Source organism: Astatotilapia calliptera, chromosome 6 (genome assembly GCF_900246225.1).
Source record: "Astatotilapia calliptera chromosome 6, fAstCal1.2, whole genome shotgun sequence".
Taxonomy (NCBI): Eukaryota; Metazoa; Chordata; class Actinopteri; order Cichliformes; family Cichlidae; genus Astatotilapia; species Astatotilapia calliptera.
The window spans coordinates 2,813,556-2,828,998 of record NC_039307.1 but is presented as its reverse complement, the minus strand read 5'-3'; the positions used below and the strand labels follow the sequence as shown (position 1 = coordinate 2,828,998).

At 39.3% G+C, this 15,443-nt stretch overlaps 1 protein-coding gene across 1 annotated transcript in view; it reads left to right on the top strand.

The window, feature by feature from the left end:
- The window catches only part of LOC113023566 (VPS10 domain-containing receptor SorCS1-like), a 196,648-nt gene that overhangs the window by 89,527 nt on the left and 91,678 nt on the right, over positions 1-15,443 (top strand). Inside the window, 1 exon segment of the mRNA XM_026169679.1 lies at positions 13,241-13,340. Coding sequence (XP_026025464.1) covers positions 13,241-13,340 — 100 coding nt within the window.

Sequence of the window (15,443 nt, the reverse complement as noted above, 5' to 3'; positions counted from 1 at the left end):
GTGGCCTTCATAGTTTTAGAGCCTCTGTTGCAAAGTAGATCTAAAATGATTTTTTTACCACAAAAAAAAAATCTTAAAAGTTTTTTTTTTTTCAGGTCTATCGTTTCATAAAATACAGCAAAAACATGTTAAAGTATCAAATATAAAACAAAGTATCAAATATTCATGGCACACAACAGAGTTTAATTATTTTCATCGATTAATAATGTTGATAATAGACTGTCTCAGCTTTATTATGATTTTCAAATATGGTTTGCAGTTCTATTTTTCTTGGTTAATGATTACCCAAAAATGTCTGTTTTGATAATTAAGGTTTCTGACCCCCGACCAAGCAGACAGTCCTCTAAAGCGAAGGCTGGACTGCCAACAAAGCTGAACTCAAACTTAAACACATTAAGTCTGTGACAATTTCACAATTACAAGTCCTCAATTAATGAGGTCGGAGTCTATCCAAAGAGATACTTGTGAGAATTATTAATAGCGCATGTTCCACATCATCACACCAGAGAGGAATTAGAAACTAATCAGCAACATTACAACAAACAGCCAATAAACACTGATAATAATCCTTCAGAAATCCTCAACTTATCCAATTAAAGATTGAGCATAAGGCCCAAACACCATATAGTAACTTTAGCTTGTATTTAAAATGTAGACACCCTCAAGACGGCTTCAAGTGGCCACTACAGGAACTGCACTTTCTGGGACTTTCAGTTTGGTGTTTCAGCCCTGATGCTGCCGCCTGGTAAAAACAGTTTTTTGTTTTTAGTTACAATTCCAGGTTCATTGACCTTCTCCGATGGTGAGTGTCGGTGTTCCAGGAATTATGTACTCCTCTGTGTTGTTTCCAGTGTCTAGTCATCTGAGCCTTGAAATGTGGCCTCACACCATTGTGTCATCTTTCAAAGGATCATAAAGTCGGCACATTTACACACTCAGAATTCAGAAGCCCAAATAAAAGAGCAGAGATTTAATATAATGCTCTCTAAAGTAATAATTTCTTGCCACTGTAACTCAGCTGGATTACTATTCTGACGATATGCAGTGGTAACATTTTGCCTGTGAATTTCAAACAGATTTATGGATGTTTTCCTCTGCAGAGCTTAAGTTTCTGGCACAACTTTACCTACTTCAGACGTCTGCCAACATACAGAGTATGTGGAGTTCAAAGCTTCAGTGACACTTGTAGTATATAGAACAGCTTTATTGTTTAGCTAATACATTTCTGCTTGTGGATTTCACCAGGGTCATCAAACGCACCAGGGTGCTTTTTGTACAGTCCATATCACGCAGAAAGCCATATTATTTCTCAGATAATTCCATTAAAATGCTCCAAAAGGCATTGAAATCACAAACATGGTTGAGATGTCCAGTCCAGTGACCGAGGTTAGCAGATAAATGAGCGTCCTTAGTTCAGGCTCAGAAAACATCTTTAGGTTTCAAAAACGAGCATCAGCAACTCAGCGAATCACTCTCTGTCATTGCTATTTACTGTTTAAATCACACCAAGGGTCCGTTGCAAGTTTTGAGTGAAAACTACATTCTGTGTAAATTAAAGAAAATAAAGCCCTGCTTTTGTTCATCTGTACAACTGAAATTAGAAACATCCTTTTCAGAGTGATTCTGGAGAAAGTGCAGTTATTATTTCTGGGCTGGACTATTGAAGTTCATTATTTGCAGGTTTCTCTAAAAACTCCCCGAAAAGCCTTCAGTTAATTTAAAAAGCTGCTGCTACAGTTCTCACAGAGACTAGAAATTACATTTCTCCCATATTGGCTTCTCCTCCTTGTTAAATCCAGAATTTAATTTAAAATCTTTCTCCCCACAAACAGTGTCTCAAATAATCAGGCCCATCATATCTTAAATGATCTCATAGATCAGAGAGCTCTTCACTCTCAGACTGTTGGCTTACTGGTGGTTCAGAGGATCTCTAAACATAAAGTGGGAGGCAAAGCCTCCAGCTATCAGATCCAGATTCCAGTCTGGATTTGGGAGACAGACCTTCTCTCTCTTCACAACTTTCCTTTTTGATAAAGCATATAGTCAGGGCTGGATTGGGTGACCCCAGATCATTGGATAGTTATTCTGCTATTGGCTTAAGCTGCTGGAGGCTTCCCATGATGCACTGAGCTCTTCTTCTCCACTCCCCTTTTTCACTCTCCACGTGTTGACTGCTGCAAACCATCATTAGTAATTACTGAACTGGCTAACTCCCCCTCGCCTCACCCCCAACCAGTCACAGCAGATGGCTCTCCCTCACTAAGGTTTCTTCCTGTTAAACGGGAGTTTTGTCCTCAGACTGTTCTTGCTCATAGGGGATGATCTGATTATTGGATTTTCACTCTAATATTGTAAAGCCTTTACCTTGTAACATAAATAGCCTTAAGATGACTTTAGATGAACCGGCGCTATATAAATAAAACCTTGTGATTGTGACATGCCAGCAGCTTTGAAGAACAGGAGATGTGGACACCCTGGGAACGAGAACAGGCTGCTCTGTCCTTATTCAGTGGGTTCCAGCAGCATGAATATATTCTCAAGGTGGAATCAGTTTAATGTGATCCTTTCTTAAGGGGGTGTGCATGTTGGTATAAACAAAAGGTTTAACTGAAAAGTAACTTTTCTGTCCAGAGCGTCAGACTGTTCTTTTCTTGCCCTAAAAAACACAATCCTGCCTGGTGCAGCTTTAAGTGTGGAAGTTTGCCACCAGCCCTGATGGGCAGTAACATGATGGAAAGGGACTGCAGATATAGAGCGAGGGAGGAAAGGCTATGATTCAGTCTGCTACTCAAAAGATATACTGTGCGAGCGCGCTGAAGGTTTCATAAATTCATCTTGGATCGTTCAGCTCAGCTGCCATTTGTCCAGTGTTTCAAAGAGTGCCGCAGAGTTTAAGCGCGCTAATGCAGCGAGTGACCTCACGTTAACTATCCCGGGACGCCTGCAGTTCTCCATCCTCTGAACCGCTATTAATCAAAATCCCCACGGAGGATGTAAATGTCTAGTGGCTGCGTATCAACTTATACTATACTCTGAAAATTGTAATTGAAACTCCATCTAATAAGTCTGTTAATATGCAGCTGTAGACATAATTTTAATCTGTTTTAGAGAGAAAGTTAAAAAAAGAACCGTTGACTAAAGGAAGTTTGAGGCTTTTAATCGAGCGTCTGTGTGTAAGAGTGTGTTTCAAGATTTAATGGGGAGGAGTTCAGTCATCCTCCCAGCATATCCCGAATCCATTTTCCTCACTGAGCCATATCGCCGTAATAGGACTGATATCATTCTGGTGTCCTCGCACGGCGTTTCATTAATTCCCCCTTTGTTTAACCCAGCGTGTGGACGGTGTGGAGCTGCTCACCTGCAGCCCCTGAGGAGCTAACGTCCTCACAGCACAGAGCGGTCAGAGCTGCTCTTTACATACACGCAAAACCAGCCAACAGCATCTGAGAAGTCCCCACCGAGACAGTTTCGCTCAGAATTATCGTCCTTCAGAAACTATCATTTTTCATTTAACGCAGCTTCCATCTTCCTGGGATCTGCTGGGGCTGCGCCATTTTATTGCTTCATGTTCAGATTCACCGGGCCCTAAATCAAGTGATTCTGTGACAGGAGCCGATCAATAGACCGATGATGTCATTGTCCAGCGGTCTTAGGTGTTGATGGTTTCTGATAAATGACGGAAATGACTCCCTCCAGAAGAGCTCATCGGATGGGAAAGCATTTGCTCACCATGGAAACTAGCCCCAAGAAAATCTCAAAGGGTTACCGAGTGAGACAAAATTGCCAATTTCCCATGAATATTTCTATATTTTCACGGCTGGTTGTAAACTTCAAGTGTCGCTCTCTCAGAAATCGCCAAACCCTTTAAACAAGGACTTCAGTGTGGATTTAACGGCGCCACAGAAAACACGCCGGTCAGAAAAACTCCCACATCAGTCGATGTAAGTGATTGCTTTATTTGAAGTCACTCAAGACATTCTCCGGTGTCTTTGCTGCCTTTGAAAGATTTGTATGCTTTTGGGCTTTTTCTCTATCTTCATGTGGAATTAGAATAGCTCCTTGATTGAGCCCCAGGCCTCTCAAAATAAATTAGAGCTGACAGCTCAGATAAGTCGCTCAAACTTTCAGAGATAGTCTGAAATGCAAAAATACGACAGAAGACAAATTTCGCATTAGCACTTTGACCAACATTTGAATATTTTAGCCGTCATTTGAAGATTTAACGGGTTTATAACTCTCTTCTATGTAAATGAGGTTTAAGAAATGATGAAGTGTCTCTGCTTGCCAGTCATGTCAGACAAGATATCTGTTTTTTACTGAATGCAGTTCAGAGGGTGGCGTGAAATACGCTGGAATAAAGGGAACTGAAGTCAGGATAGGCTGGCTCTTACTAGCTTCTTTGAGTGAACGCATCGATCGCTCAGCGAGAAAATAAATCAGCAAGTTCCTCAGTTTTCCTTTCATATTTGAGGACAATCTGGCTTCAGTTGACTTAAGAATTTAAACATGTATAATTGACCTGGGGAAAATACAGCTCCATTTTATTTTATTCATAATTTCTGCAGAACTCAGATTTCTGTGTTTGGCTCAGCCATGCCACACAGACACGTGTGAGCCACTTCTGACCCTTCAGTTCACTCGTGGGCTTGAATCCTCTGTCAAACTGTGACATTTAGCCCACAGTCATGTGAGAAAATGTAAAGTGGAAGTTTTGAGTCTTTCATCTTTGTCATTATGGCTTCAAAATGATAAAAAAGATGAACTGATGGTTGTAGCATCCAGAGCATGCACAGGTAAGTGAAATTCAGACAGACATTTGAAATAATGATTTAGTGGATAGCTGATGGTGCTGACATGATTTTGTGGTTTTTATTTATTTTCTGTGTTTGTTTATAGCGTTTAGTTCTTTGACAAATTTGCAAATTTGATGCCGCTGTTCACAGTAAATAGCATCCTTTTTGCTGATATGTTGGCATCGACCAGTCTGATCTTTGTCCAAGATCATTTTAGAAATTGTTTTCTGGAGGCTGAATCCTGTTTTAGCTATTAATGGCTCCTTTTTCTGAACCAACAGCCTTAAAAATCGAATTATTAACCTAAAGGTTTTGAAGCATTTCAATCTGTTCCCAGCGCATACACACAGCTGTAAGCAGCAGTGTAAGCTTTGAGCTTAGCATATTTTGTGAGCCACAAATTAACAATATTCCTTTGATATACTGATAAGCATACCTGCATTACTTTGTAACTGATAAAATCTTATAACCTGATGATTCTCAATCAAGTTTGGGAGCCTTCCTGTTCCTGTTCTTGCCCCATTAGCCTGCACGTAGTGAAACAGTGTGAGAGTTCTCAGCATTATCTCATCCTCATTTCTGCTACTTTCAGATCTTATAATAAGAAAACTTTGGCTTCTAAATTATGCCTAATAAGTCACACAGTATTTATACATAAGGTTGTGCAGCAGGTTTGCGTTTGCTTCATACCACTGAATTCTGTTCCAAGACTGTATTTTTAGTTCTTACCATAGTTACAAGTATTAGTGGGAATTTGAACATCTTGGTATTTTTTTTATAAGCTGGAAGTTGCAGTTTCTCGTCATCTCTCGAGAGAATTCTGAGCAATAGTCATGTGAACATCAGTGAGATGTTTTCTGACTTTTCTGTGCTGGGATAGTAAAGGCATGAAGCAAAACGTGACGTGGTAGTGGCAATGTAATAATGATGTGTAATCCTCACACCGCTGCGTGTTTGTGTGTTTACAGCTTAATTAGATGTTACTGCTTCCGTGGTAACTGAAGTGCAAATGAGGTTGAAAACATAGTTTGTCAGCCGTTGTGCTACCCAGTTACTATATGCAGAATAAGGAGTGACTGTTTCCAGTGTCTGTCACACACAGCTGCTGTTAATCTTTAAGATAACTTCACCTTTAGCTCATTAAATATGGAGAGAAATTTGCTCAAAAGTGTTATGAATGCATATAATATGATCCACAAGCATATAAACAAAGATTCACAAATATGTGCAGTGATTTGTGTGTAACTCACAGAGTCTATACAAAAATACAAAGCAATGTGATCAAATGCGTTCATAAATAGTGATTATTTACACGTAATTATTTAAGTCCAGCTTTACGAATCAGATATTTTCTCCTTCAAAAACTCTTCTGTGCATAAAAATGTCTAAAACTATACGTAACATCCCTCTCTGGAGTGTTCAGGATCAGCTAACATCAATGTTAGCCTGCTCTTAACAGGGACCAGTAAGATTAACATCACAGTGTTGTTATCTACAGTGTAGCTTATTTCTATATTCAGAATATACAGAGGTTGGTTAGCGTATACTCCCTCCAGAAGGACTCACAAGTAGAGCAGGGCGCCAAAAATATTTATCACGATGTACATTTGAAAATTTGCGATAATGATATAACTGACGATATAATTGACACTAGACAAAATACTTCACAACTCCACAACCTTATTAGTGCAAAAAACCCATCAGTGTATTTTCACTTAAACAAGCAGCTGTTTTATGTGCATTAAAGTTATATAAAAATGTAACAGTGCAAATACAAATTTCTTGCTGACAGTTTAACCAAAAGGCATTTCCAGTGGAAACTGGCCGACACATCCTCAGCATAACCATGTATAATATCCACAAAACTTAAAAAGAGGATGCACACACAATACGGTAATATTATGTTGAAGCACAGTATGTATCACCTACGATAGGCGTAATGCTCCGACAATCCATCAAGCGGTGCGGCTTCGTAGCTCAGCAAAGTCGCACTAAAACATTTGACAGATTTTCGAGCGTCGTGCACATAAAGTCGTTTCGAGGTCAGTAAACACAACCAGAGTTCATACATAAGGCACACGGGATTATAAAAGGCTCTGTCGACTTTCAGAAAAATCAAAGGATGATTTTAAGTGCGCCGTATTTTCCAAACAACATGGTAATAACGACGGCCCGCTAGCATGCTCTACCAAAAATAGTGCTTTGTTGTGTATCTGACGGACGAAAGCTAAACCAGTTCCACACCACTGAAGTTGCAGCATTTTTACAAACCAGTTCTGGTTCATGTTTCATTCAACGATCCGCTTTCGCCCTCCTCATTCTCCGTCGCCGCCGTGCCTTTTTCCACCATGTGCGTATGAAAACAAAGGCACGCGCGTTTTACCCATATTCTATCGCGATATTTCATTTTCTCATCATTGGCCAACATTATACCGGTATTACTGTGAACGGTATGATATGGCCCAGCCCCACTCACAAGCACACGGTCCAAGGATGACCCACAGAGATGTACTGCCATGGTGTTCCCTCATCTGCAGCCGTGCACTGACTCCCTTTTCCTAGCAGGTTATTGTGTAGTGTTTATAATTGGTAAAATTGTGTTTTCTACACTCAAAAAAAGGAAATTGGGTGGTTGTTACATTTACAAAAATCACATGACATCCTAAACCACAGGAAATTCACTGGAGTTCTAAGAGGCAACCCACCACACACACCACGTGTATGCTATCGCTATTTATTGTGGTTTAACCCCTCAAGGACAAAAATGTAAAGAAAATTCTGTATTGAGCCTTGTAATCATAGCTTTCCTACTTTTGTGAAGCCTGTATTGAAAGCTTGGTGGCACATCGGTCAGCACTGTTGGCTCACAGCAAGAAGGGCCTGGGTTCAAATCTGCAAGCTGTCTAGTTTGCACTGGGTACTCTGGTTTCCTCCCACGGTTAAAAGTTGTGCAGTTATTATTAAAAATGGTTGTTTGCCTCTCTGTGACAGACTGGCGACCTGTCCAGCGTGTACCATGCCTCTTACCTTTTCACACCTGGGATAGGCCCCACCCCCTGCAACCCTGATAAAGATAAAAGAATGGATAGAGGGAATGTTGTTGTAAATCCATTAAACATTTATGTTAAACAGACTCTAGACATTGTTGAACACGTGACCAAGTAGCATTGGGGTAAAAGTTATAGAACAGTGTTGGGATAAAGTGAGAAAATTGTGAAGGATTAAAATATTCCAAGAGCTCGACTTACTTCATCTAAACATGTTTCAATCACATTTTATCAGTAACAAATGCACAGGTTTATTGCATATGAATGAGTTCTGTTGATTTAAGTTGTTTAAGTTTCTGCCAAAGCAAAACACAAGTGCGTAACCAACGTCCTTGACTGAACTGAGTAAATCCAACGTGTTCTTTTTTCCAGTGGAGTGATGAGCTGTTCTGTTTATTTAGAAAAAACAATGTCTGTTTTATTAAACTGAGGAACTGTGTAAATATGTGTGCTGAGCTTTGACAGTGATAACACACACCGACACAAGGTATATGTCAGCTTTTTATAAACATTGTCTGTATATTTTGTAAGTTTTGTCTTTGTTGTTTTCCTTTTAATGATACGGGCTAATTTTGTCTGAAATTAAACAATAATAATAAACAACAAAAAAATAAGAAAAAGAAAAACAGTGCAAGAAGACAGGAAGCCCAGATATCCCAGTTTTACACTGGGATTTCAAAGCAGCTTACATTTGTTGATCTGTACGAAGCTCACAGCGGGAAAATTTGTGTCAAAATCCTGCGTGGACATGCGACGTCGTCTCTGCGTATCAGGCGATTGGTGCACACACACCTGGCGTGTAGTTTTAGACTTTTGTATGCACAGAAGAGCTTTTGAGGGAGAAAAATATCCGATTCGTGAAGCTGGACTTAAATAATTAAACGTAAATAATCACTATTTATGATTTTTAATTGATAAAGTCATTTGTAAAATACGTGTGATCAAAGTGCTTCGTTTGTGGGTTGGAGCATGAGCCTGTGAATCCTCAAAAGTTACACACAAATCACTGCACATATATGTGAATCTTAGTTTATGCTTGTGGATTGTATCATATACATTCGTGTTACCTTATCGTAGCAACAGTACAGCAACACAACAAAGACTCAAATCAAATTTAAAAAGTTTAAGCGTGATCTTGTATCAAAATGTAAAATAGTCAGAAAAATGTGTTCTATTTTTGTGGACGTCTACACAAATGCACCTTTTTTGACATCACAACTTTGAAACTGCTCACTGGAATTGTGTTTTGTACGTGCAGCATTTATGCTCTTGACTTATTATTGGTTTCCCTGGAAACCAAGAACAATGAAGGTTTATTGTAACACAAACCATGATCATTTTGTAACCCCAAGCAAGTAATGTATTTCTTAAACCTAGTTGATTAGTTTTTATTTGGTAATTTGAATGTTTATAACCAAATACTTCTAGTATTGCATCGCTCCAAACATCTAATTCTAAATGTATAAATGTAATCAAGTAGATGTTTTTTGTGTTAATCTAACTATAGTTTAACAAAAAACAAATTAAAACATAACTGAAGTGCAGAGAATATAAAGAAATGAAAAACACAAAAGAGAGTTTTAGAAAAAAGGTATAAAAATGCGTTCTGTGTTGGGCCTCGCTGATTCACACCACCACCAATCCCTCCTGTTTCCAAACGTGAACATCTCTGCCTTCATCCTTTTTCCTGATTAAAACAGGAATCAGGTTCACAAGTCTATAGATTAAATGTACTGAGTATGAACTATTCCACAAACTGATGAAAGAATAGAGGGAAATTGGAAAAATGTTTCATATCTCTACCAATCAACCTGCAACCAAGAAAATGCAACATCAGTGCAAATTTATACCAAAGAAACTGGAAAAAGGTTGGGTTTGAAAAGGAAACCTCTAAACCTCCAGATGCTAGGTTTTGAAAGAACTTCAGGATACATCAACAGAAATTAGAACGGGAGGATACAAATAAATGAAAAACTGGTGTTAGGGTTTGTGCCCCGGATTCTGAATTAACAACCAATTAAACGCTCAAAACTGTAGTGTGACTGTCTTACACACATCCAAAATTTGCAATTTGTTTCAAATTATTACCCAGGTAAAATAAGCATTGAACGTGTCGCCAGTTTTCAAAGTAAATATATTTCTAAAGGTGCTCTCGACATTAAATTCCCATCAGATATCAGCAACGACCCAGCCAATCCACACGTGCAAAGAGATGTCCATAAATTAAGCTACATGTAATAATGCGAAACAAAAACCCTTCTATGGACTCTGAGTTTTGGTCCTTTCTAGATTTTCGGATGGATTCAGGTCATGTGATTGGCCGGACCGAGTGTCAGGATTGCTTTCTAATTACTGATAGATTTCACTCATGTCATGACTTTCCGGGCTTTTTTGCACTTCCCTTTCCTCTTGAATAAAGCACTCCTGGGCCAGCAGGTTTGTCTGTACTTCATTAGAGATGCACTGCACTGAAGTGTTGTATATTTATACAGTATACTACACGGTGCAGAGTGACAGAAAGAGCCATGTCGCAGTGAGTTCTAAAGCCATCTTCCTGGTATGACTCTCAGAGCGCAGTGGTAAAAAAAACATCTAAGGGCGAAGTGCAGTCGATGGCTGTTGGATATAAATATTATCGTCAAGTACGCGGATAATTGCAGACTGAAGCTCATGCATGAGAGAAAACAACTTCTATGCGTCTGCATCGTGGCGTGTATGTTTTTCTTCTGGGTTTTCATTTGCTACTGTAGCAGTAATCTTGGGAGGCCAAGGTGTGAAACAGGGTGTGGGTCCCAATGAGCTCACCCGAAACTCTGGCTGATTGGGACCCACACCCGGTTTCACACCTTGGGTCAGGCGATTAGAGGATCATCAGGGGGTCCTTTTGTCCCTCTGTGGGGGGAAACTCCCACTAGGTTTAAATCTGGGACTCTCCACCATTTGACCTTAGAACTGAAGAAGCTTCTCGGATGAGAGGTGAAATGTCTTCAAGCAACTTAAAGAAGTCCAGACGCTTTTCTTTGCAAGCTCCTATAACAGTGTGTGTTTATGATTTTTTTAGTATATAATGGAATTTTTTTGGAAGTGTGATGCCGAAAGTAAAAGGACGTAAGCAGGGCTAAAGTTTGAAGTGTAGTGCGGCCTCGTCTGTTGTACGGCATATGTAATACATCCATGGAAGTAGTTAAAAGAGAATAAAATATATTTAAACTGCATAGAAAACATTCCATAAAGGCTTTATGAAGACACTCTCTAGCCTTTAGCAAAGCATTGTTTTACATTCTCGCTTTCTGATGCACAAATTTTAAAAATGTAGCTTTTATCTTGATCCAGTCTTTTTAAAATTTCTCCAGTCTTTCAGTTTTCCTGCTCATTGTCATGTTCCCTTTGTTGCTTTTGTCTTCAGCTGGCTGCTTTATAGCTTTCAGATCCCCATGCACAGTTGTATATACATTGTTTACATTTCTACATGAATATCATAAAAAAAACTCCCTGTACTGTGTCTTTTTGCAGTATGGCAGGCAAAGATATTGTGTATTACAGTCATGATCAGTAAAGTTTAAAAGTGAAAAACTGTATATTTAAATGATATTCATAGATTCATGAAAGAACGTTTACAGTGTGTCTGTTTGTTTTTCCGATGTCGGATTTTTGTATAATGTTGCTGCAGCCATCTAAGAATATTCATAACAGGTTTCTGTGTGAAGCAGAGCTCACCTTCTGCATATTTATGTAATCGTGACATTTTTAAATACTTAAAACTTTAAAACACATTTTGTGAAAGACATCAAGAATGTCAGTGAACAGTTTCAGTATGCATTTACTCACACTGTTTCATTGCACCACTTCATTACACAGGTCTAGAGACTGGTCAGCAATACCTTGGTCAACTGACCATCAGTAGGGAAAAGTGTGTATTCTCTGACTAGCTGGCGAGTGGATGCGCTTAGATGGATGTGTGAAATCAATAACATGGACAGTGCACCATAAACCTCCTTGTAATTACTTTGGTTGCTTGCAGACTGCTGATGTAAACTGTAGTTTGCATGGAAGATGGCGACTTGTCAGCAAACACTTGCTAACTCGTGTGAAACTTGTGTGATGGAAACCGGAAATGTTGAATGTTGCAGAGTGAAAGTTTGGCCTTACAGCTGAAACCAACATGTTTCAAAAGACACAACTTTTGCTTTGAAGGTGAACACTTCCGCTCCCTTAAGGCCAAAACAGAGAGAATGAGGAGGAGCTTCTTCCCCCAGGCTATTCGGGCCCTGAACCAGGTGTAGGACTGGAGTCTCCCACACACGCCACTATAAGACTGGACTCTCACACACGTCACCACACGCATCACCACACATTTCCTATAATCCTATAATTTATAATCTTTATAATCTCTTCTGCTATTTGCACATTCTTTACTGTAAATTCCTAAGTTAATTTGTAAATTTTTGTAGTAACCTGTAAATTGTAAATATTGTAAAACTTTTTTTCTGTCATTTAATGGTCGGGCATTGTACAGCTACAAGCATTTCACCTCCATGTCATACTGTGTATGGTTGTGTGTGACAAATAAAATTTGAATTTGATTTTGAACTGTATCTGTGTTCAGTTTGTGTCACACTCCTCATGGTTTAACTTAGTAAGTAGTTGGCAGAAATGACACCATCTTCAAACAAAGTACGGGAAACTGCATCAACTACAGCAATCTGCAGGCCACCAGTGCATTCGTAAGACGGTTATTGGTGAAGCACTGTATACCTCTTTGCAACCAGTTTCACCTACCAACAAGAAGAAACTACTTCCAACAACTACTGGTCAGGAAATGGTCTCATTCTTTCTTAGTGACCAGTGGTTATCACTGACCAGTCTCTAGGCATAGTGATTTCCAGCAGCTACCTGCAACCTGCTGAAAAATACTTGTTTGTCCTAGTGATCCGTGGTTGCTGACTGGTCTGCAGGCATGTGGTTCTGGGTTTTATGGGGTTTGATAGGTGGATATATTATATTGACCCTTGACAAATGATTTAAATAAAAATGTGCATATTTTGCTTTAATTATTGAAAAAGACAGTTAAAAATAATCCAGTTCATTTTTCTATCTTCAAAATGACCAGGAGCAGTGGTCAGCTCTTGGGTGGTACAGTATGAGTTCACTGATAACATGTGTCTGCATTTACTCAAGTATGTCTACATCAGGTTATTAATGCTGCAATCCATGCCTGGATTATAAATACAGCAGCAGTGACCGTAATAGTCCTGCTGGGGTTCATGTTGCCATGAGCACAAAAGGGACTTAATCAAGTCTGTGCTCTTTCCCCTCCAACACTGAATTCTCAAGAGGAGTCTTTTAATTGCAGCAAGTAATTCACCAAGTGTTCATCAGACCTTTCTGATTAAATTTCAGGTCAACAGACTACGGAGCAACGTACCAGAAGCTGAATGACAAAGTAGGAGCAAAGACAATACTCAGTTATTTGTACGTGAGCCCCAACAACAAGAGAAAGGTAATGGTCCTCTTTTGTCATTTCTTCTGTATCCTATTTTAAAAATTGTCTTGACTGTATGAGTTACTTTTGTTTGCTCCTCACGGTTGGCATGCCAGTCACACAGTATGCAGTATTGAATGCATGCAGACATATTGATGTGGTCTGACTCACTGGTCTCGGTTTGATGTCTCTTCTCTGTCGCTGCCTACAGTCTCAGTAAGAAGCACTGAACTCACTCATTTATTAACAAGTTCAAACCAAAATGACAGTTAGCTGACAGAAAGGAACAATCTCTCCCAGTTCTACATGGATATAAATCAATTAGAAGTCAGACAACCCCTTCAATCAGTGCCCCTGCCCTTCCTTTGGTTTGGGTCATTTGATGGTATTAACCACCTGTCTGTGTTCACAGTCGCTTTACATGACTCCCTTTACACAACTCTAATCACGAAGTTTTTCAGTTAATTACCATCTAATTATGAAAAGGGAATGCAGCCCCAATTCAGTTCAGATGCTGGCCATATGATATAGGTTGTTGGGCAGTGACTGTTACGCCCCTGAGGTCTGTTAAAGGTGCTGAACCAGATGATGAGATGATGAACCTGAACACGGAGAGAGACATCCAGGACTCAGCAGAAAGGCTTGAATGTCCTTCTGTTATCGTCAGCAAAGCATTAAGAGACTTTCTCTGACCGTGGGATTTTCTACAGCATAATTTAGTGAGAAATTTTTGAGGAAATGGTAAATGGTAAATGGCCTGCATTTGTATAGCGCTTAGGAAAACAACTACAGATCAGTCTGTCTTTGTTAACACACAAACCTGGGGAGTCTGGAGACAATCTGCAGGATATGACCCCTGCTCCACCAGACAAGATCTCTTTATACTGTATATGAAAACTCCTTCACCAGAATTACCACTGGTGAGGATATTCTCCTGTTTTGGACACTCAAATAAAACCCTTACAACATAAATACTCCGAATCCCCCAAAAATAATTCAGCATCTAGTTTCTGAGAACATGTTGCAAAAAACAACCTCAATACTAACCCTAGACGCCTCACCATTGACCTGGCACATGTTAGCATGTAAAAAGCCCAACCTTTCATTCTAAAATCCACTGTCATCTACAGGTTGGTCTACAGTGGCAACAAAAGAACCGAAAATCTTAGAAATCAGAGTCTGAGAATTGCAGCTTATGACTTTTATCAAAATATCTTCAGGCTATGACTTCCTGTTGATCTAGTGATGCTCCAGAAAAACAAGTTTATGATATTCTGTCCTAAGATCCCTACATCCCACAGTCCGTATCTCGACTTGTCTTCGTGTTATATAGGTCAATATGAGAAATGACAGCATTTACAGACAGTTTTTGCAACCTTACACTTTTAAACGATCGGTGTAGAAACTCATCATCGTAGAGTAAATGTGATAATTGGCTTTCCCATTTTTCTTTCTGCTTCAGAGATGCTGGAAATTTCCAATGATACCGTTTGACTAGATGTCATCTGTCTACCCCTCTATATCTGCAAAATTCAATCAATACTGATAATCACAGCAAAACAGGAAATTCTTACTGACCACAATACTTAATCAATGAAAGACACAAAAACAGGAAAAAGAAAATGTGGTCCAGGAATAAGGAGAAATTTTAGCTTTCATCTGATGACAAAATACATGATGGGAAGTTATCAATCAGGCATAAGCAGTATATAGTACCTCAAATTAAAAGCCCTTTTGCCAGAAGGCAATGCAACAGTTCTGGCAAAGCAAATTATTTGTCCTTGCAGCCCTATGCGTTTTAATAGTTTTTTTCAATAAAGTCAACCAAGTCAAATACATTGGATGGGCCTAGTTTTTCCTATAAAGAGCTGAGTTGCTTTATCCCTTTAAACGTAGATGATGAACTGAAGCTGAACGTGGATGTTTTCAGCCTAATCATTGGGAGCTGCTTGGATATAAATCATAGGTTTTCTCAGCTGGTTTAGGGTTGGATGGGGTTGCTGAGGCAAGCTCTCTATACAGGCTTAAAATATATTAGAGGCAGCACATCAGCAAATGGTCAGAGTTAACCACTTTTCTGTGCTCAGGTCCATTTGGGTCAATTTTGCCAGGTTCCATTAT